This window comes from Stigmatopora argus, chromosome 11, assembly GCF_051989625.1.
Source record: "Stigmatopora argus isolate UIUO_Sarg chromosome 11, RoL_Sarg_1.0, whole genome shotgun sequence".
Classification (NCBI taxonomy): Eukaryota; Metazoa; Chordata; class Actinopteri; order Syngnathiformes; family Syngnathidae; genus Stigmatopora; species Stigmatopora argus.
In genome coordinates this window covers 2,271,867-2,295,395 of record NC_135397.1, presented here as the reverse complement: position 1 = coordinate 2,295,395, position 23,529 = coordinate 2,271,867, and the positions used below count along the sequence as shown (strand labels likewise).

Below are 23,529 nucleotides of genomic sequence, written 5' to 3'. Positions count from 1 at the left end.
GGGAGCTACGAGAACCCTCGGGCTCGTCCGTAACCCGGGCCCGTACCGAGAGACAAAAAGTTCCAGCGGAGACATGACGTGATGGTTCGCATGACCGATTGACTTTCCAAATGACCACCACAAGTTCCCACATTGTAACCTCCAAACTTATGGTAAAGTCTCACGGGCAAAGTGGAGGTTCCTTAAGCGAATCCGATAGATTCAACTTCACTAAGCTACAAACCGTAGTCCTTTTCTTTGGAAAATAAACAAACAAAAACCCTGCAAAACACAGTCATAATCCCATTTTGCTGTTGGCCACTAAGCCACAGTCTCCAACCAGAAGAAATGTTAGCAAAGACGGGCTTTTTTGTAGTTTTTTTCCCAATAAATGAAATCATTTGTAACGAAAAAAAGTTCTAATGTAATGTAATTTTTCTTCGTCCCACTAGGTGGTGAGCTGAGTGACTTGAGCAGATCGAAGGAAGGGAACCAGCCAGTAAGTAGCCTATTCTCTTGTTTTTATCAAAAGATTTGACCAAGTAGCAATGGACATTTAGCCAATGAGAAGTTAATTTCGTATTCTGACTACCGTTTTTCATTGAGTCAATCACACTACCGGAAACCTTAACTCCCCTAACCTCCTCGGTTTCAACTATGCAGAGGCAAACTGTCCCCCAAAAAGATTTTTTTTATTGCGCAATCCCCTTACGTCATCAGTTTCAACTATGCTGAGGCAAACTGTCCAAAAAATGATTTTTATTGCTCAATTTCAATAGGTTTGGTTCTATTCGTGCCTTGATAATTGTTTTTTTTTCCCCCGCAAGATTTGACTGGCATATTCGAATGAGCCATCAAAGCAAACACAGATGTCTTTGTCGGTCTCGCATTGGCAGATGTTGTTTATTCTCATTCGACTTGCGTCTTTTAACAACGCTGGTTTGAGATTCCTCATTGTTTTTGCATTTGCACAACATTAATCATAAAAGGCATAAACTGGGCAGCCGGCGTTTCAGTCAAAGCTTGATGTTGTCATCAGATTCACTTTGTTTATTTACTCTCCCCAGTAGAAAAATGGGGCTGACCACGCAAACGCGAAAGCAATTATTAAGCTTGCCACGTGTTTTCCAACGACCGCCGCTTAATTCTGTAGCTCTCGGCTAATTGAAGAATTATTCACACGGACCGGAAACCTTACATTAACAAATCTAGCACGCCTAATTATCAAAATGTTTCTCATTGGATTTTTGAACAGCCTCATTAGACTTGGTTCGTATTTGCTGTGGGCGACAACGCTTGCTTTCCCACTGATGACAATTCAATAATGGATTTGTCATAACTTTCCAATAAGTGGAAACGATACAAATGTGATTCAATTTCATTAAACCATGACAGAAATAGATGAAAGAATTTGCCCGTGTCTTGAACATCTTGCTTAGTTTCTCCTCTAGCTCCTCTTTGTTTGTTTATAAGGAATAATTAGTTTCTCGTTCCCGCCAGGTGTCGTTTGTAACATTAATATTGTTTATTGCTTGTCAAATTTAGCGGATACGGCTTTGAGTGTGTTACGTTGAGAAATAACAGTATGGTAATCCCTCGAATATCGCGGTTAATATAGACCAAACATGGCCGTGACCATCGAAAAACCGCAAAGTAGGTTCACCCCTATTGTAACTTTTTTTGAGTCCAGGTAGCAAAAGTGGCTTCCGCTCACCGATTTTTAGCGTGGATTTTCACATTTTTATGAACTTTAAAAAAAAAGTAAAAAAAAACATGTATAGTAAGGCATTTTTCTTGAAAAAACGACCATGTATAGTAAAGCTTTTTTTCTTTAAAAAACGACATAGTATAGTGAGGCTTTTTTCTTAAAAAATGACATAGTATAGTAAGGCTATTTTCTTAAAAAAATGACATAGTATAGTAAGGCTTTTTTCTTGAAAAAACGACCATGTATAGTAAAGCTTTTTTTCTTTAAAAAACGACATAGTATAGTAAGGCTATTTTCTTAAAAAAATGACATAGTATATTAAGGCTTTTTTTCTTAAAAAACGACCTTGTATAATAAGGCTTTTTTCTTAAAAAACGACCATGTATAATAGTAAGGCTTTTTTCTTTAAAAAAATGACATAGTATATTAAGGCTTTTTTCTTGAAAAAACGACAATGTATAGTAAGGCTTTTTTTCTTAAAAAATGACATGGTATAGTAAGGCTTTTTTTTCCTAAAAAACGACATAGTATAGTAAGGCTTTTTTCTTAAAAACGACCTTGTATAGTAAGGCTTTTTTCTTAAAAACGACCTTGTATAGTAAGGCTTTTTTCTTAAAAAACGACCATGTATAGTAAGGCCTTTTTCTCGAAAAAATGACTATGTATAGTAAAACGACCAAGCATTTATATTTCCCCTTGGTTGCCGGACTGCCTTTTTATCGTTTTCTTTTGCTTGGATTTATGGTACAAAATCCAAAGAGGGAAACAAACAAATGTTTATCGTCAATATCTCATCGGAAACTCTGAACGTCTAAAAACAAATGTACTTTCCCTCTTGGGAACGTGAAGCGCGTTTCTAAAAAGAGCGAATCCATTCGTCGGTCCCCATTCGTTTCTTCACCAGAGACGAGAAGAGACAAGTGAGATCTTTGTGGCAGCCGCCACAGATTGGAGCTGCCACGGCGACATTGACGGGCTCCGGGAAGCCATGTTGTGCTTTGATTGGATGCTGAAGATAAACACGACTAAGGGGAGGACTGTCTTGCTCTTTAGGACTCATGCTGTCGTTTAGAATCCCCCCTTTTTTTATAAAGTGATGCGAATGGCTTCCTCGCTTTGACTTCAATACAAATGCGTTATTGGCAGGGAATATGTTGCATTTCACAGCAGCTGTAATAGGAGGAGTCTGTCCAGATATCACACAAAGATGCGACAAACGCTAGAAATGGACTCGAAATTACGCTGTTACAATTTTGCGCTTCTCACGAGGGACTTTGATGCGCTCTGAAATGAACGGGCGACCGATCCGGGGGCGCCGTGTCGGGAGTTTTCAAATCAGACTTGAACTTTCTGTGACCCAAGGGAGGATAAAATGGACCGACAGACAAGAGAAATGTCTTTTATAATGATTGTTTCTACTCCATTAGTGGAAATAATAAATCAAAACAGATAGATCAGAAAAAAACTTAGTTTACACTTCTAAATATTACACGGATTGTCATTAAAAATGTATTCTTTTGTAATATGTAATGAGGAAAAAATTCAATTGTCATGTTATATGATAGTTTTCTGTAAAATTTTCCCAAATTCAATGTTTTAATGATACGACATCTTCTGACGTTGTTTCCATTAAAGCAGCCAAGTATGCTTTAAGTCATTTTGTTTGTGTTACAGCAGAGGTAGGGAACCTATGGCTCGGGAGCCACATGTGGCTCTTTTGATGGGTGCATATGGCTCTGAGCTAAAATATGGAAACCGGTGGTGAGAGAGCCGAGTCCTGAACAGACCAATGAGAACATCACGTCGGCATTGTGGTATTGATTTTTTTTTCCATTAGAGTCTTCTGCATCAATTTTCTCATTGATATTCATTGAAATTATAGATATTCATTGATTAGCAACAGCGTAAGAATGTTGTCAAAAGAATTCAGAGACTTTTTTTACTTTAAAAGTGGCAAAATGAATTTAAAAAAAAGCGCATTTTCCTGGATTTTTTGACTTTGAAATTGTGAGTATGGCTCTCAAGGAATAACATTTGAAAATAATAATTGTTTATGGCTGTCTCTTTCATAAAGGTTCCCGACCCCTGTGTTACAGGATTAACGAATTGACGTCAACTACAAAAAGTTGCCTCTAACAATGGCTACCGCTCCGAAATCTTGCTGTGAACCGCCATCAACTACGTGAGAACTTCATTTTTTCCCTTTTCAAACTTACAGAAAGATGTGTTTCTCTCTCAAGGATTTTCAGTCGAGTCTATTTGTTTCCATCAGACACTTTTTACGAGCCCAATCACGTTTTCCCGGTTGGGACGCCAGACTGGGAAGCGCCCGTTTTTGATTGAGCTGATGGCGTGAAGGTTTGGCAGACGACCTTGACTTTAAAAGGAGCTTTTTGGAGGCTTCCCTGACAATCTTTCACTCTCTTCAAGTCTGCTACTTTCTCTTCTCAGGCCAGACAAAAGGATTTCATAGGTCAATTACAGCATGATCACCAGGGATCCGATTGGAGCCGGCCATGGACTGTTGACGTCTGAAAAAGCTTTATGCGGTATGAAGTCACTTTTGCATTATCTTCCATCAGATTCTCAAAACTTTGCCAAGAAAACATCTTAAAAGGACCCCAAAAATATTTGTATTCATCGTTCTTTTTAACTTTTCTGAAATTGCGTAAGCTGTTCACGCTACATCGACCCACGGTTGAGTTTACCGACAGCTAAAAATGGCGACCCCACGCTCATCCCACCGCAATCCATCGGTCACGGGGCGACAGGTCCGACTCGGGGCCGTCCGGACGCCGAATGAGAATCGCGTTGCCGCGCTTTGTCCTTTTGTAGCACTTTAAAGAGAGATTAATATTCCGGCGACGACGGCGACCACGAGCCGCCATTACTCATCCGACATGGGCGAACGGCGCTTTGCGCCTACGAGGCCTAACGGCGCTCCGCAGAAGTGGGGCCAATTATTTCCGATACAACTGCGCTCCCTTCAACACAATTCATCACACGCCGCAAGACAAATATTGTGTCTGGGAAATTCCTCGCATGTGAAATAAGAGAAAGGCCGATTAGCAAATCTCGATAACAGACGGGAAATCGTCCTTTTGCTAGACGTTCTCCCCTGAAATTTAGGAAAGTTGGCGCATTTTCCGAAGCCGCCCGCAGGAATATAAGATGTTTTCCGTTCTTTTTGCGTACCGTTAACGTCAGTTTCATCTCCTATTATTATAATATATGACTCAATTCTTGGGATAAAATGACTTTAATCACATTATGACTTTTCGCTTGCACGATTACAATGTTTGACTTTATACTTGTAACAATGTGACTTTAATCTAGTGTTTTTGACTGCTGTTTTCGTCCTATAGACCAAGGGTGTCAAACTCGGGTTGGTTTGCGGGCCACATTAACGTCAACTCCATTTCATGTGGGCCGGACCATTTTAGATATAATATCTAGAGGTTTTTTTATTTTTTAAAATTTGATTAAAAGAACTGGATCAAAAGCCCTAAATAATCTGTTTTTATAGATCTAAAGCAATGTTTATTTGAGCTTTTTATGTCATGGGAAATGTATTTTAATCATGTTTTTATTTCAAATGGAAACAAAATATTTTTTAAGTGGAAAATGGAAAATATTAGTATATTTATTTTTAGATTCTACAAAATGCTTTTTGAATTAAAAACAACAGAAAAAAATTGGATTGAAACTATTGCAATGATTGATTTTAAAAAGGGGAAAATCAGGACATGTAATGTACATCTATAAACATTTGAATTTGATCCTAAAACAGAAAGTCGGCACTCATGATTTACTTTCTCGGGCCGCACAAAATGATGCAGCGGGCCAGATTTGGCCCTCGGGCCGCCACTTTGACACCTGTGGTTTAGACTTTTTTTTTTTTTACCAGGTCTTGAGGAACGACCCAGGAACTGAATTCAGATGGGAAAACATTTGATTGGCCGCTTCCTCGTCATGGCTGAAATCTGGAAAGATCCAATCGGACGTCTTCTACACTGCGCGAAAATTCAACCCACAAACTAGCAACCCACAAAAACTTCATAAGGGAACCAGGTGAGAGAAAAAAACAACGTAAAACCACCCACCCATCTCCCCTCGTTCCCTAGTTTCAGTTTGATGACATCATCTTTTAACGAGATCCCTCTGACCACCCCAACCTTTGCGCCGAGACCAAAATTGCCGCGGTCTGCCGTGTTTACGTTATCACCGAGCAATTTGGAAGCAGAACGCCAAAGCAGAGAACAAAATACCACTCTTTGCGTATCGATGATGAAGAGAGCGAACCCACATGCGAGAAGCAGAGCCGTATTAGAATTCTTGCCGGCCGCCCCATGTCTGGCGCTCGCCGCTGCGGAGGCCATAAAACTTTCATGGCTCTGTCTAGATGCTGTGTTTCTGCTGGTTTATTTATCAACTAGCGCAACGTTGTTTATTGCGCGCACGTAATAACGGGAACGCTAAAACACGCCGTGTTTTGTAGGAAAGTAAGAAACGTGACCCGGCCGTTAGCGTGGCAGAAAATGTCATGATATCAACACACTCCCGTCGGGAGATTCTTTTAAAAAAATGGCCAGGGTAAAAACACGTGGGTGATTCGGAAGAGTATATGAGCGAGAGAACCCGCTGTTTTTCAAAAGGTTAACAGGCAGCGCTGACCACTGCTCTTGGCACGCATGATCTTTGGTGTTAGGGGTGCCGCTGTCAAACACTTGTGGGCACTTTAATTGGCACCCGCGAACTTTGACAAAGTTGCAGTCTGTCAGAAAAAATGTTGCATGGGCAGGCGGAAACAAAATGACGGTAATTTTGCGGAGGGGCCTTCAATTTGAGACGTTTTACAGTTATTGGGTCGAGGTTGATGGGATTTTCATTAAAGGATAGACTACACAAATGATGATAAAAATTGGGGAGTAAGGAAATTTGGCGCAAATGCCGAAAATTAGGGGAAAATAAAACTGAAGTTTATTTGCGAAACGGACATTTTGAACTTGTGCGCACGGTATTCTCAAATTTTACGTTGAGAAATCTATGATCGAAACAAAAATGGGCAAAACGTAAAAAGAATTGTGTTATCGCAAAACAAAATTCACCAGTAAACAAAAAAACTTCTAAAACAATTTATATCATTGTTTTTTTTTTCATTTGTAACTCCTTCTTTTATAAAACAAGATTTGGGAATCCTTTTTTTTTTAGTTCTAATACAATTTATTTCATAGTTTTTTTTCATTTGTAACTCCCTTTCTTTTACAAAACAAGATTTGGGAATCCTTTTTTTTTAAGAGTTCAAAATGATCATTTTTCTTTTGATATCTATCGACCCCCATGCACCGTTTTAATCCAAAAAGTATTTCTGGACACTTTACATATTTGACTGACCCGACCTTGGTGAAGTTGACACTTGGAAAGGTTTTCTACCCACCATGCAAACACCCAATAACGTTTGGCATTGGAATGGTAGGTCACCGTCAGCTGATTTGGCCGTCGCCAAGTCACGACAAAGCCATTAAGTCATCCTAATGAATCCCTTTATGAGCCAGGAGAGGTCAGCGATGGCGGAGGGGGGTTCACTACCCCGAGGCCATCCGCCATCTGAATCCTAATGAGCCGACGGCATCGATCCGTACGTCCGTTTTCTGTAGCGCTGGTGGTCTTCATTAGGATTTGGAGGCAGATGACTTTTGGGTGGAGGATGAGAATTGAAAAGCCATTCTTTATTGAGATTCGCTTTCTCCAAAACGGATTCCTCGAGACGGTCCGTTTCATTTTCCCAACTTTCCCTACAGTGCCGCTGGATGGGCATCGATGGAATTGACGTTGGCACCATGTGTTCATTTTCTGATGATTTCCTCTTGATTTTGTGTCGCTTCCATAGATTGGACGTCTAACGCCGAAAAAGATGAGCATCCACAGCCTCCCTATTTAAGTGAATTGGACATTAATCGTCGCCAACGACAAGGTAAGGAGCTGATTTTATGTCACTAGCTTAGAATTTCAGACTGAATTTGGTTTCAATTCGTATTGTTTTTTTTTGTGGGGGCATTTCTGTCGTTTCCTGTTGATTAATTTTGCGGCATTTTCGAATTACTTCCAAGCATTTCATGTCACTTCCTGCTGATACCTCATTGGCTGCCATTAACATGAACATTATTTAATTCAAAACAAATTAGACGACAATCCGCCCGTTTATGGCAATTAAAAATGAGCGTTCACGGCCTGTTTAAGTCAATTGGAAATCCATTATAATCAACCAGTTCATTTTTTTCCACTTCCTTAGAATTTTGACTTTCTATTTATTTTTATTTCAATATCCATTTTTGACCAAACAGACATTGCTTCAATCTTTAAGAAACAAAAGAAAAAAAGTGCAGCAGCAGTCAGGAGGGGATAGAAACATTATTTCTTGGTGGGAGGCAATAAGGTTAACTAAATGCATAATTGACAAGCGGGCCACTTATCCATTTTAACTTAAATAACAGTGTGTTTTAAGCTACCTGTAATTTCCCAGCAGAAGCCGCACTGGCCTCGTGAAAAATTCATGTCGTCTTCAAGTCACAGTGCGCTTTTTTCCTTCCCGTTGCGTCCCAGAAGTGAGCGCCGGCTTTTGTTCCACCTCCAAATATTCTTTTTTTTTTTTGCCCCGTCAGCACGAAGCGGCACGGGAAAAGGTGGGACTAAATTATTCTGTCGCATCAGAACTATGATTAGAATTGTGTTGGTTAGGTCGCTTCTTGAAATGCTCCCAAAATCCCACGCACATTGAAAGAAACGTTATAACTTGTTAGCGCGTTTGTGTTTTATTAAAGATGTCAGAAACGTTGAAAAAAATGATAGTTTTGAGTTAAAGGTAAGTAGAAAAAATTGGGATACAATTTTTAAGAGTAATCTTATACTAAAAAAAAGGTAAAACATAAAATATTTCAGTTTTTTATGATTTTTAGAATAAGGAAAGACAGCAAGTATATTTAAGGGAATATATTTTATTTAAATAAAAGTAATGGTAAGAAACAGGAATAATTTGTTGCATTTATTTTATATATTTAAAATACTTTTTGTAATGAAAATTATTATAAATAACTTAAATGTTTGATATTTTTTCATTTAAATGTTTACATTTTTTTCTCTAAAAAAAGGGGAAAAATCTCTAATCTTCACTGGAGAGTAAAAATTAGACTACAATGTGTTAATGAAAATGTGAAAAACTATTTTCGGTCCTAAAATTAGCATTAAATTCCGTAAAATAAAACCAAAACAGTCGTCGTATTTGCAAATTTCACACATCAAGTCATTTTTTTGTTTGCATTATAGCCTTTTATTCTTTTCATAGGAAACAATAGTCATTGAAATGCCCCGCCCGCCCTCCGAAATGTCCTTGTTGATCATGATTTCTCACAGTATACATTCAGTTATCTGAAAGAAAACATAGTGTAACTTGGCACTTAAAAAACAACCACAAAGAATTGCCACCTTTATTCGTTGAGAACAAAAATTTACAAAGCCATTCAAAACAGTCACTTTTTTTCCCCAAATACTTTTCCATTTTTTTTCTTCTTCTTTAAACTCAACTCTGGAGAATATTCAAAATACACTTTGTTATGTCGCTTTTCTCTCTCTATAGTTACAAATATGTACATTTTAGAGTCTCTTTAGTCCCCCTCCCCCCCGCGTCGCCTCCCCATTCGTCGTAAAAATGTATTTTTTATTTTTTTCCCCCTTTTTGTTTGTGTTCTATTTATAGCTCTCCGAGACATCGGCGCTCAGATGGAGGTCCCGTGGCCGGCTTCGCCTTCCGGGATGGCCACCACCCCCGGCATGGGCTGGTAGGACATGGGCACGGGGGTCTTGATGGGGCTCTGGCGGAAGAGCCCCCCGTTGGGCGCCCTGTGTTTGCAGCGGATGGATGGCATGGTGGCGCTGCTGAGGGGCAGCGGGAGGGTCCGGCCGCCCGCCGCCACGCCCAGCGTCCGGACCGTCCCGTGGCCCTCGCGGAGAAAGGCGCTGACCGAGAGCGGCGGCGGCGGCCCCCGGCGGGACGGGTACTCCCTGGCCGACAAGACCTCCAGGGACTGGCTGGGCTGCACGCCGCCGATGTCCAGGGCCGAGATCTCGATGGACGGACCCGGCAGCTGCTTGTGGGCCAGATCTTCGTCCAGGAGGCTGTTCAAACGCTGGTGGACCTGCTCCAGGTTCACCTCCTTGTCCTGCAAAGGGGGAGATGGAATGCAAAGAAAGGATGCAAGAGGTGGGTGCCGTGACCCAAAAAAAGGTGAGGATTCGTGGGAAAATAGTTTCAAATCAGAGTGGAGGAAAAAAAAAGGGAAAAGGAGGAAGGTTATTCGGGTTGTTTTGCCCTCGGGCATCGCAACATCATTCTTAAGTCTGTGCGCTGTAGTGGACTCACCGAGGCTGGGTCTACACCGGTGCTATATCGTCGCGGAGCTAGCTGTATTTAAAACATATCCTATTGGTTCCATGACATCTTATTAATCTTTAAAGTTCTCCAAATTTTAGATCTTTTTTTGTCCGATCAGATTTTTTACTACAGTAGTACCTCACCACTTCACAGATTCACCACATCGCTGTTTAGATCCGACAAATATGTATGAAAAGTTTATCGTGTAGGAAGACTAATAGAGACATGAAACAATTGTAGATTATTTTACTGGCTAGTGACTACCATCGGGAGTTAAATAAAAGTACAGAAAGGGTTTTAAAGGTTCCAATAACATTAAATAGACAACGCGGTATTCGCCTATTGCGGCAGGTCTTGGAACCTGTGAACCGCCATAAACGAGGTATTACTGTAAATCTAACAAATGTGGTCATATATACTTGAAAATCAATCGTGCTAGCAGATGTAACATCAAGCCAAGGAATCGATTCAACGCACATCCGAATAATGTAGAACGTTAAAACTATATATGCTAAATTTATTTCGCATTGCAGGTGCAAAACCCTTAAATGAAAAAATAAGTTGACAGTAGTTCAAGTTAGTTTCCTTCGACTAGACTCGAAATTGCGGATTGTTTAAAATCTGTACTGTATCATTTCTTAAATGATTGTCTACTTCTAATGTAAACACACTTTCTTCCAGGAGTTTGAACCCTTTGACCTGCCGTGTAAATCCAGCCTCAGCGAGTCCGCTACAAGCCAATTAAATAGCAACGGTGAGTCACCTTTTGTTTACTTTGCAGACATGTGTACAAGTTCACTTGGTTACACACACAAACAATCACGTCGCCAACAAACACAGAAATATTTGCGAGCCGATGCTTACAAATAAATGAAATGACGATCAAAATGGCCAAAATACTTGATGCAAACATTCATACTACATTAATGATAGATGACAGCATACAAAAGGTGGAGGCGTCATTTGGAAAAAGAACTTTGACCATTATTTCAGCGTAAATTACTTCAGATTTGCCAGTTTTTTCTGCCTCCAGCTTCCGTATTGATGCTAATGCGAAACCACAAAAGACATAAAGATGAAGCGGCTAGCTCGAATCTTCCCCTGCCCAACCGGCCCCGTGTCCCGACCCCCATATTTTTACACCAGCCAATCACAGACCATGATTTTTTAGTTTTCAAGCCGAGCCTGACCCATGTCAACAGTTTTGTGACTTTAACTCGAAAACAATTTTTAAAAAAAAGCTTGTCCTGATCGCATATTTTTGCATGCAAGTCCAAGTCACCTGATTTAGTGGATCTGCCGAAACGATAGCTCAGAAATGGATTCAAATATTAAATAACCTTTTTTAATCCGACATTAAGGCCATATATAATTATCGGAAATATTACACAGTCTTTGTTCTCCTAACTTTGTCTCACTAGTCACTAAGTCCGGTCCCCGAGAGCCACTATCTGGTCTGTTTTCCATATCTCCCCCCTCTAGCACACCTGAATCAAATAATCAACTCATCAGCAAGCTTTCCAGAAGCTTCCTAACGATCCCGATGATTTGACTCCGGTGTGTTGGTTGAGGGAGATATGGAAAACAGACCGGATCGCAGCTCTCAAGGACCGGAGTTGGCCACCCTGATGTGTAGTAAGGTGTTTTCAAAATGCCTGTGTGTAGTGAGGCTTCTATTCTTCAAAACGAGTCTAATTGTAATCTTATTGTGCAGGCTATTCTCCTATTGTTTGGTCAACTCTGTTTGAGCTGAATTGAGAACTTGGAAGATGCAGGAATCGATCCAACTACCTTTGGCATGGTAAGCAGGCACTCTACTACTTGAGCTAAAGAGCCACCCACCTCCTCACTATACCATTGACTGGCTCACTATTTTCCTGTTTCAGTTGAAGAGTGAGAACTTGGAGAATGTGGGAATCGATCCAGCTACCTTTTGGCACGGTAAGTGGGAACTCTATCCTTTGAGTTAAGGAACCTACACACCTTACTGTGCACTGGACTAACTTACTATTTTTCTGTTTCAGATGAAAAATGGGAATCGATCCAACTACCTTTGACATGGTAAGCAGGCACTTTACCATTTGAGCTAATGCTACCACCCACCTCCTACTGTACCATTGACTGGTTCACTATTGTTCTGTTTCAGCTGAAAAGTAATAATTTGGAGGATGCAGGAATCAATCCAACTACCTTTCACAGGGTAAGTGGGGACTCTATCCTTTAAGTAACCCACCCACCTGCTTACTGTGCACTGGACTGACTCACTATTTTTCTGTTTCACCTGAACAGTGAGAAGTTGCAGGATGCAGGAATTGGTCCAACTACCTTTTATGTACTCTACTATTTGAGCTAAAGAACCACCCACCTCCATACTATACCATCGACGACTTCACAATTTTTCTGTTTCAGTTGAAGAGTGAGAACTTGGCGGATACGAGAATCGATCCAACTACCTTTGACACGGTAAGCAGGCACTCTACCATTTGAGCTAAGGCTCCCAACCACCTACTTACTGTTCACTGAACTAGCTCACTATTTTTCAGGTTCACCTGAACAGTGAAAAGTTGCAGGATGCGGGAATTGATCCAACTACCTTTGACACAGTAAGCAGGCACTCTACCATCTGAGCTAAGGCTCCCAACCACCTCCTTACTATGCACTGAACTAGCTCACTATTTTTCAGGTTCACCTCAACAGTGAAAAGTTGCAGGATGCGGGAATTGATCCAACTACCTTTGACACAGTAAGCAGGCACTCTACCATTTGAGCTATGGCTCCCACCCACCTCCCTACTATGCACTAAACCGGCTCACTATTTTTCAGGTTCTGCTGAAGAGTAAGAACTTGGAGGATGCAGGAATTGATCCAATACCTTTGGTATGGTAAGTGGGCACTCTATTGACACAAGTTCCCTCTTTTCGTCCTCGCAGTTCAGCTGCAACGGAAAAATAGTCGGCCAGTTCAGTGCATGGTAAGGAGGTGGGTGGCTCCCTTAGCTCAAAGGCTAGAGCACATGGTTACCATGCGAAAGGTAGTAGGATCGATTCCTGCATACTGCAACTTCTCACATGGTTACCATGCGAAAGGTACTAGGACCGATTCTTCTCACTGTTCATCTAAAACTGAAAAATAGTGGGCCAGTCAATGGTGTACTAAGGGGGATCTTTGAGCAGATCCTTAGCTCAAACAATCTTAGCTCTTTGAGCTAAGGATCCCCCTTAGTACACCATTGACTGGCCCACTATCTTTCTGTTTTAAATGAACAGTGAGAAGAATCGATCCTACTACCTTTCGCATGGTAACCATGTGAGAAGTTGCAGTATGCAGGAATCGATCCTTCCACCTTTCGCATGGTAACCATGTGCTCTAGCCTTTGAGCTAAGGGAGCCACCCACCTCCTTACCATGCACTGAACTGGCCCACTATTTTTCCGTTTCAGCTGAACTGCGAGGACGAAAAGAGGGAACTTGTGTCAATAGAGTGCCCACTTACCATAGCAAAGGTATTGGATCAATTCCCGCATCCTCCAAGTTCTTACTCTTCAGCTGAACCTGAAAAATAGTGAGCCAGGACGAAAAGAGGGAACTTGTGTCAATAGAGTCAAAACCATAGAGCATTTATAAATATTAGTATCCTACTGTTTTTCGCTATTATTTTGATCTACATAAGTAAAGCATTTTCTTAATGTTTATGCTATCTTTGTTCTGCAAAGTGTGTTTCTCTAGAGTAAACACTTAGTATTAAATCTACTGTATGTATATCTTTGAATTATTTAAATTTATGTAAGATGTAAAGCAATGTATTAAAGTGTGATTTACTTGACTTTTCCAACGTCGCCGGACTTTTTCTCTTGCTCTGTAAAGTTTGTTTCACTGCTGTAAATATAAATATATAATGACAAAGTTTTCGGCTTATCCCCAGAGTGAAACAGTATACGAGTATTGTGCTGTATATGTTTTATTTATGCACCTCAGGATTCTTTTATTGCTTATTTCCCTTAACTCTTTTCAGCACTGTTGACAGCCATTTAAAAAACAAAAATAAAAACGATGTTTTTCAGCCAATTTCCAAACGCATTTTGGGTATGTGTACGCTAACTTGGTAGCCACTTACTGCTATGGGTCGGGTCAGGTCAGGTCAGGACTGGGCTGGTGGGACAAGTCATCAAAACGGGCGGGACGAGGCTCAGATTCTACGTCACGGGCTGGTGCTCACACTTTAGTTTAAGGATCCATGTCAAGCCTTAGTAGTTCTGGGTGCCTCGTGCAGTTGTGGGCCAAGCTCTACGCCATTAAGACTTGAATGGATGAGCTAAAGAGAGCCAGCAATCGTACCGCTGCAGTACAGTGTCGGCGTCGAGCCGTCGGAGCCTTCTAAGCTAGGTAGGAACCCACCTGCATGTAAGGTCATTGGACATGGGCTTCAAATGTAGTTATCAGACTGAAATTGTTGTTTGTATCGTAATGACGGTTTTAAGACGCGGGTGTCCAAAACAGTCCTCAAAGCCCTTTACCGCAATAGTTTGGAGAGAGAACTCGACTTGACTGAAGGCCCGGCCCGCCGCTTTTTGCCGTCGCAGCCGGGGTTCCTCTCACGCGAGCCCCAACGATTAGGCGGGACCCGAGGAGAGAGAACCGCAGCGATTAGGCACGCCCCACGACCGCTCTCCCGGCATGAGAAGGAATGATCACAGACCGATCACACTACGATGGGGGGCACACCTATTATAACTGCGTGTACTGCAGCTCGACTAAATCGGGGCTGGCGTCTGCGCTTGTCGGATCCATAAAGTAGAGTGTGGCAGTGGCGTCTCTGGGCAGGACCGGGGGGCCCGGCGGTCTGGGTCTGGACCGGGGCCTCGGCGGAGCGGGGAGAGCGGCGGTGGCGGCCCGCTCGGGGCCGGACGAGTTGTCAACGGTCACCTCTTTGGGCTCCTTTCGCCGGCAGTGGTTGCTGTTCCACCAGGTCTCCAGGGCGGCCACCAGCAGGGCCAGGAGCAAGCCGGCCGCCAGGATGCAGAAGACCCCGGCGAAACTGTGCAGGCGCAGCGCTCGGCCCTCCGTCTGGGCTTCGGCGTGGCTCTGCAGGTCGCAGCGCCCCTTTTTCGGCCACCACTTTTGTTTCAGGATATCCAGGTCGCCCTTTTCCTGAAGCTCCAAGATCCTGAAAACAATAAACAATACAAAAAAAGTGGTCATTTTTTAAATAAACTTTTCACAAAACAAAGCTCACCTATAAATGGTCATCTTTTTAAGTAAAAAAAAAGCCTTACTATACTATGTCGTTTTTTAAGAAAAATAGCCTTACTATACTATGTCGTTTTTAAAAGAAAAAAGCCTTACTATACTATGTCGTTTTTTTAAGAAAAAAAAGCCTTACTATACTATGTCGTTTTTTTAGGGAAAAAGCCTTACTATACTATGTCGTTTTTAAAAGAAAAAAGCCTTACTATACTATCGTTTTTTAAAGAAAAAAAGCCTTACTATACTATGTCGTTTTTAAGATAAAAAGCCTTAATATACTATGTCGTTTTTTTAAGAAAAAAAGCCTTACTATACTATGTCGTTTTTTAAAGAAAAAAGCCTTACTATACTATGTCGTTTTTTAAAAGAAAAAAGCCTTACTATACTATGTCGTTTTTTAAAGAAAAAAGCCTTTCTATACTATGTCGTTTTTTTAAAGAAAAAAAGCCTTACTATACTATGTCGTTTTTTTTAAAGAAAAAAAGCCTTACTATACTATGTCGTTTTTTAAGAAAAAAAGCCTTACTATACTATGTCGTTTTTTAAGATAAAAAGCCTTACTATACTATGTCGTTTTTTTAAGAAAAAAAGCCTTACTATACTATGTCGTTTTTTTAAAGAAAAAAGCCTTACTATACTATGTCGTTTTTTAAGATAAAAAGCCTTACTATACTGTCGTTTTTTTTAAAGAAAAAAAGCCTTACTATACTATGTCATTTTTTTAAAGAAAAAAAGCCTTACTATACTATGTCGTTTTAAAGATAAAAAGCCTTACTATACTATGTCGTTTTTTTAAGAAAAAAAGCCTTACTATACTATGTCGTTTTTTAAAGAAAAAAGCCTAACTATACTATGTCGTTTTTTAGGGGAAAAAGCCTTACTATACTATGTTGTTTTTTAAAGAAAAAAAGCCTTACTATACTATGTCGTTTTTTAAAAGAAAAAAGCCTTACTATACTATGTCGTTTTTTAAGATAAAAAGCCTTACTATACTGTCGTTTTTTTTAAAGAAAAAAAGCCTTACTATACTATGTCATTTTTTTAAAGAAAAAAAGCCTTACTATACTATGTCGTTTTAAAGATAAAAAGCCTTACTATACTATGTCGTTTTTTTAAGAAAAAAAGCCTTACTATACTATGTCGTTTTTTAAAGAAAAAAGCCTAACTATACTATGTCGTTTTTTAGGGGAAAAAGCCTTACTATACTATGTTGTTTTTTAAAGAAAAAAAGCCTTACTATACTATGTCGTTTTTTAAGAAAAAAAGCCTTACTATAGTATGTCGTTTTTTAAAGAAAAAAGCCTTACTATACTATGTCATTTTTTAGGGGAAAAAGCCTTACTATACTATGTCGTTTTTTAAGATAAAAAGCCTTACTATACTGTGTTGTTTTTTAAGAAAAAAAGCCTTACTATACTATGTCGTTTTTTAAAAGAAAAAAGCCTTACTATACTATGTCGTTTTTTAAGATAAAAAGCCATACTATACTATGTCGTTTTTTTTAAGAAAAAAAGCCTTACTATACTATGTCGTTTTTTTAAAGAAAAAAAGCCTTACTATACTATGTCGATTTTAAAATAAAAAGCCTTACTATACTATGTCGTTTTTTTAAGAAAAAAAGCCTTACTATACTATGTCGTTTTTTAAAAGAAAAAAGCCTTACTATACTATGTCGTTTTTTAAGATAAAAAGCCATACTATACTATGTCGTTTTTTAAAAGAAAAAAGCCTTACTATACTATGTCGTTTTTTAAGATAAAAAGCCATACTATACTATGTCGTTTTTTTAAGATAAAAAGCCTTACTATACTATGTCGTTTTTTTAAAGAAAAAAAGCCTTACTATACTATGTCGATTTTAAAATAAAAAGCCTTACTATACTATGTCGTTTTTTAAGAAAAAAAGCCTTACTATACTATGTCGTTTTTTAAGATAAAAAGCCTTACTATACTATGTCGTTTTTTAAAGAAAAAAGCCTTACTATACTATGTCATTTTTTAGGGGAAAAAGCCTTACTATACTATGTCGTTTTTTAAGATAAAAAGCCTTACTATACTATGTTGTTTTTAAGAAAAAAAGCCTTACTATACTATGTCGTTTTTTAAAAGAAAAAAGCCTTACTATACTATGTCGTTTTTTAAGATAAAAAGCCTTACTATACTATGTCGTTTTTTTAAGAAAAAAAGCCTTACTATACTATGTCGTTTTTTTTAAAGAAAAAAAGCCTTACTATACTATGTCGATTTTAAAATAAAAAGCCTTACTATACTGTCGTTTTTTTTAAGAAAAAAAGCCTTACTATACTATGTCGTTTTTTAAGAAAAAGCCTTACTATACTATGTCGTTTTTTAAGATAAAAAGCCTTACTATACTATGTCGTTTTTTAAAGAAAAAAAGCCTTACTATACTATGTCGTTTTTTAAAAGAAAAAAGCCTTACTATACTATGTCGTTTTTTAAGATAAAAAGCCTTACTATACTATGTCGTTTTTTTTAAAGAAAAAAAGCCTTACTATACTATGTCGTTTTTTTTAAAGAAAAAAAGCCTTACTATACTATGTCGTTTTTTTAAAGAAAAAAAGCCTTACTATACTATGTCGTTTTTAAGATAAAAAGCCTTACTATACTATGTCGTTTTTTAAGAAAAAAAGCCTTACTATACTATGTCGTTTTTTAAGATAAAAAGCCTTACTATACTATGTCGTTTTTTAAAGAAAAAAAGCCTTACAATACTATGTCGTTTTTTAAAAGAAAAAAGCCTTACTATACTATGTCGTTTTTTAAGATAAAAAGCCTTACTATACTATGTCGTTTTTTAGGGGAAAAAGCCTTACTATACTATGTCGTTTTTAAGATAAAAAGCCTTACTATACTATGTCGTTTTTTAAGAAAAAAAGCCTTACTATACTATGTCGTTTTTTAAAGAAAAAAGCCTTACTATACTATGTCGTTTTTTAAGATAAAAAGCCTTACTATACTATGTCGTTTTTTTAAGAAAAAAAGCCTTACTATACTATGTCGATTTTAAAATAAAAAGCCTTACTATACTATGTCGTTTTTTAAGAAAAAAAGCCTTACTATACTATGTCGTTTTTTAAGATAAAAAGCCTTACTATACTATGTCGTTTTTTTTAAGAAAAAAAGCCTTACTATACTATGTCGTTTTTTTTAAAGAAAAAAAGCCTTACTATACTATGTCGATTTTAAAATAAAAAGCCTTACTATACTATGTCGTTTTTTAAGAAAAAAAGCCTTACTATACTATGTCGTTTTTTAAGATAAAAAGCCTTACTATACTATGTCGTTTTTTAAAGAAAAAAAGCCTTACTATACTATGTCGTTTTTTAAAAGAAAAAAGCCTTACTATACTATGTCGTTTTTTAAGATAAAAAGCCTTACTATACTATGTCGTTTTTTTAAAGAAAAAAGCCTTACTATACTATGTCGTTTTTTTTAAAGAAAAAAAGCCTTACTATACTATGTCGTTTTTTAGGGGAAAAAGCCTTACTATACTATGTCGTTTTTAAGATAAAAAGCCTTACTATACTATGTCGTTTTTTAAGAAAAAAAGCCTTACTATACTATGTCGTTTTTTAAGATAAAAAGCCTTACTATACTATGTCGTTTTTTAAAGAAAAAAAGCCTTACAATACTATGTCGTTTTTTAAGATAAAAAGCCTTACTATATATACTATGTCGTTTTTTAAGATAAAAAGCCTTACTATATATACTATGTCGTTTTTTTAAAGAAAAAAGCCTTACTATACTATGTCGTTTTTTTAAAGAAAAAAAGCCTTACTATACTATGTCGTTTTTTAGGGGAAAAAGCCTTACTATACTATGTCGTTTTTAAGATAAAAAGCCTTACTATACTATGTCGTTTTTTAAGAAAAAAAGCCTTACTATACTATGTCGTTTTTTAAAGAAAAAAGCCTTACTATACTATGTCGCTTTTTAGGGGAAAAAGCCTTACTATACTATGTCATTTTTTTAAAGAAAAAAAGCCTTACTATACTATGTCGTTTTTTAAGAAAAAAAACCTTACTATACTATGTCGTTTTTAAGATAAAAAGCCTTACTATACTATGTCGTTTTTTTAAGAAAAAAAGCCTTACTATACTATGTCGTTTTTTAGGGGAAAAAGCCTTACTATACTATGTCGTTTTTTTAGGGGAAAAAGCCTTACTATACTATGTCGTTTTTAAGATAAAAAGCCTTACTATACTATGTCGTTTTTTTAAGAAAAAAAGCTTTACTATACTATGTCGTTTTTTAGGGGAAAAAGCCTTACTATACTATGTCGTTTTTTAAAGAAAAAAAGCCTTACTATACTATGTCGTTTTTTAAGAAAAAAAGCCTTACTATACTATGTCGTTTTTTTAAGATAAAAAGCCTTACTATACTATGTCGTTTTTTAGGGGAAAAAGCCTTACTATACTATGTCGTTTTTTTAAGAAAAAAAGCCTTACTATACTATGTCGTTTTTTAAAGAAAAAAGCCTTACTATACTATGTCGTTTTTAAGATAAAAAGCCTTACTATACTATGTCGTTTTTTAAGAAAAAAAGCCTTACTATACTATGTCGTTTTTTAAAGGAAAAAGCCTTACTATACTATGTCATTTTTTTAAAGAAAAAAAGCCTTACTATACTATGTCGTTTTTAAGATAAAAAGCCTTACTATACTATGTCGTTTTAAAGATAAAAAGCCTTACTATACTATGTCGTTTTTTAAGAAAAAAAGCCTTACTGTACTATGTCGTTTTTTAAAGGAAAAAGCCTTACTATACTATGTCGTTTTTTAGGGGAAAAAGCCTTAATATACTATGTCGTTTTTTAAGATAAAAAGCCTTACTATACTATGTCGTTTTTAAGATAAAAAGCCTTACTATAATATGTCGTTTTTTAAGAAAAAAAGCCTTACTATACTATGTCGTTTTTAAAAGAAAAAAGCCTTACTATACTCTGTCGTTTTTTAGGGGAAAAAGCCTTACTATACTATGTCGTTTTTAAGATAAAAAGCCTTACTATACTATGTCGTTTTTTAAGAAAAAAAGCCTTACTATACTATGTCGTTTTTTAAAGAAAAAAGCCTTACTATACTATGTCGTTTTTTAGGGGAAAAAGCCTTACTATACTATGTCGTTTTTTTAAAGAAAAAAAGCCTTACTATACTATGTCGTTTTTTAAGAAAAAAAGCCTTACTATACTATGTCGTTTTTAAGATAAAAAGCCTTACTATACTATGTCGTTTTTTTAAGAAAAAAAGCCTTACTATACTATGTCGTTTTTTAAAGAAAAAAGCCTTACTATACTATGTCGTTTTTTAGGGGAAAAAGCCTTACTATACTATGTCGTTTTTAAGATAAAAAGCCTTACTATACTATGTCGTTTTTTAAGAAAAAAAGCCTTACTATACTATTTCGTTTTTTAAAGGAAAAAGCCTTACTATACTATGTCATTTTTTTAAAGAAAAAAAGCCTTACTATACTATGTCATTTTTTAGGGGAAAAAGCCTTACTATACTATGTCGTTTTTTAAGATAAAAAGCCTTACTATACTATGTCGTTTTTTAAAGAAAAAAAGCCTTACTATACTATGTCGTTTTTTAAAAGAAAAAAGCCTTACTATACTATGTCGTTTTTTAAGATAAAAAGCCTTACTATGCTATGTCGTTTTTTTAAGAAAAAAAGCCTTACTATACTATGTCGTTTTTTTAAAGAAAAAAAGCCTTACTATACTATGTCGTTTTTTAGGGGGAAAAGCCTTACTATACTATGTCGTTTTTTAAGATAAAAAGCCTTACTATACTATGTCGTTTTTTTAAAGAAAAAAGCCTTACTATACTATGTCGTTTTTTTAAAGAAAAAAAGCCTTACTATACTATGTCGTTTTTTAAGATAAAAAGCCTTACTATACTATGTCGTTTTTTAAAGAAAAAAATCCTTACTATACTATGTCGTTTTTTAAAGAAAAAAGCCTTACTATACTATGTCATTTTTTAGGGGAAAAAGCCTTACTATACTATGTCGTTTTTTAAGATAAAAAGCCTTACTATACTATGTTGTTTTTTAAGAAAAAAAGCCTTACTTTACTATGTCGTTTTTTAAAAGAAAAAAGCCTTACTATACTATGTCGTTTTTTAAGATAAAAAGCCTTACTATACTATGTCGTTTTTTTAAGAAAAAAAGCCTTACTATACTATGTCGTTTTTTTAAAGAAAAAAAGCCTTACTATACTATGTCGATTTTAAAATAAAAAGCCTTACTATACTATGTCGTTTTTTTAAGAAAAAAAGCCTTACTATACTATGTCGTTTTTTTAAGAAAAAAAGCCTTACTATACTATGTCGTTTTTTAAGATAAAAAGCCTAACTATACTATGTCGTTTTTTAAAGAAAAAAAGCCTTACTATACCATGTCCTTTTTTAAAAGAAAAAAGCCTTACTATACTATGTCGTTTTTTAAGATAAAAAGCCTTACTATACTATGTCGTTTTTTTAAAGAAAAAAGCCTTACTATACTATGTCGTTTTTTTTTAAGAAAAAAAGCCTTACTATACTATGTCGTTTTTTAGGGGAAAAAGCCTTACTATACTATGTCGTTTTTTAAGATAAAAAGCCTTACTATACTATGTCGTATTTTTAAAGAAAAAAGCCTTACTATACTATGCCGTTTTTTTTAAAGAAAAAAAGCCTTACTATACTATGTCGTTTTTTAGGGGAAAAAGCCTTACTATACTATGTCGTTTTTAAGATAAAAAGCCTTACTATACTATGTCGTTTTTTAAGAAAAAAAGCCTTACTATACTATGTCGTTTTTAAAAGAAAAAAGCCTTACTATACTATGTCGTTTTTTAGGGGAAAAAGCCTTACTATACTATGTCGTTTTTTTAAGAAAAAAAGCCTTACTATACTATGTCGTTTTTTAAAGAAAAAAGCCTTACTATACTATGTCGTTTTTAAGATAAAAAGCCTTACTATACTATGTCGTTTTTTAAGAAAAAAAGCCTTACTATACTATGTCGTTTTTTAAAGGAAAAAGCCTTACTATACTATGTCATTTTTTTAAAGAAAAAAAGCCTTACTATACTATGTCGTTTTTTAAGAAAAAAAGCCTTACTATACTATGTCGTTTTTAAGATAAAAAGCCTTACTATACTATGTCGTTTTTTTAAGAAAAAAAGCCTTACTATACTATGTCGTTTTTTAAAGAAAAAAGCCTTACTATACTATGTCGTTTTTTAGGGGAAAAAGCCTTACTATACTATGTCGTTTTTAAGATAAAAAGCCTTACTATACTATGTCGTTTTTTAAGAAAAAAAGCCTTACTATACTATTTCGTTTTTTAAAGGAAAAAGCCTTACTATACTATGTCATTTTTTTAAAGAAAAAAAGCCTTACTATACTATGTCATTTTTTAGGGGAAAAAGCCTTACTATACTATGTCGTTTTTTAAGATAAAAAGCCTTACTATACTATGTCGTTTTTTAAAGAAAAAAAGCCTTACTATACTATGTCGTTTTTTAAAAGAAAAAAGCCTTACTATACTATGTCGTTTTTTAAGATAAAAAGCCTTACTATGCTATGTCGTTTTTTTAAGAAAAAAAGCCTTACTATACTATGTCGTTTTTTTAAAGAAAAAAAGCCTTACTATACTATGTCGTTTTTTAGGGGGAAAAGCCTTACTATACTATGTCGTTTTTTAAGATAAAAAGCCTTACTATACTATGTCGTTTTTTTAAAGAAAAAAGCCTTACTATACTATGTCGTTTTTTTAAAGAAAAAAAGCCTTACTATACTATGTCGTTTTTTAAGATAAAAAGCCTTACTATACTATGTCGTTTTTTAAAGAAAAAAATCCTTACTATACTATGTCGTTTTTTAAAGAAAAAAGCCTTACTATACTATGTCATTTTTTAGGGGAAAAAGCCTTACTATACTATGTCGTTTTTTAAGATAAAAAGCCTTACTATACTATGTTGTTTTTTAAGAAAAAAAGCCTTACTTTACTATGTCGTTTTTTAAAAGAAAAAAGCCTTACTATACTATGTCGTTTTTTAAGATAAAAAGCCTTACTATACTATGTCGTTTTTTTAAGAAAAAAAGCCTTACTATACTATGTCGTTTTTTTAAAGAAAAAAAGCCTTACTATACTATGTCGATTTTAAAATAA

General features: G+C 36.3%; 2 protein-coding genes and 1 long non-coding RNA gene across 10 annotated transcripts in view; 2 read left to right on the top strand and 1 right to left on the bottom strand.

Moving 5' to 3' along the window:
* The window catches only part of ccser2a (coiled-coil serine-rich protein 2a), a 51,500-nt gene extending 45,748 nt beyond the window's left edge, over positions 1 to 5,752 (top strand). For 5 of the 6 annotated variants that reach the window (XR_013303975.1, XR_013303972.1, XR_013303973.1 and 2 more), the window contains 6 exons: positions 432 to 478; positions 3,362 to 3,501; positions 3,762 to 3,869; positions 3,960 to 4,045; positions 4,139 to 4,236; positions 5,595 to 5,752. The gene's annotated coding sequence lies outside the window, so the exon portion shown is untranslated. The remainder of the gene's footprint in view (positions 1 to 431; positions 479 to 3,361; positions 3,502 to 3,761; positions 3,870 to 3,959; positions 4,046 to 4,138; positions 4,237 to 5,594) is intronic. The other variant, XR_013303974.1, reaches the window with a different exon arrangement.
* Positions 5,753 to 7,575: 1,823 nt separating this feature from the next.
* Positions 7,576 to 12,947, top strand: LOC144084626 (uncharacterized). Its single transcript, XR_013303860.1, has 11 exons — positions 7,576 to 7,661; positions 9,441 to 9,522; positions 9,596 to 9,944; positions 10,797 to 10,869; positions 11,830 to 11,916; positions 12,002 to 12,056; positions 12,140 to 12,176; positions 12,262 to 12,315; positions 12,405 to 12,578; positions 12,659 to 12,718; positions 12,799 to 12,947. It is a non-coding gene; the product is annotated as an uncharacterized LOC144084626 (long non-coding RNA).
* The window catches only part of grid1a (glutamate receptor, ionotropic, delta 1a), a 213,864-nt gene continuing 199,492 nt past the window's right edge, over positions 9,158 to 23,529 (bottom strand). For 2 of the 3 annotated variants that reach the window (XM_077613223.1, XM_077613225.1), the window contains 2 exons: positions 15,038 to 15,278; positions 9,158 to 9,903 (listed from right to left, as the gene is read on the bottom strand). In XM_077613223.1, the coding sequence (XP_077469349.1) occupies positions 9,460 to 9,903; positions 15,038 to 15,278 (685 nt within the window). In that variant the 3' untranslated portion in view covers positions 9,158 to 9,459. Of the gene's footprint in view, positions 9,904 to 14,836; positions 15,279 to 23,529 lie in introns of all 3 variants that reach the window. The other variant, XM_077613224.1, reaches the window with a different exon arrangement.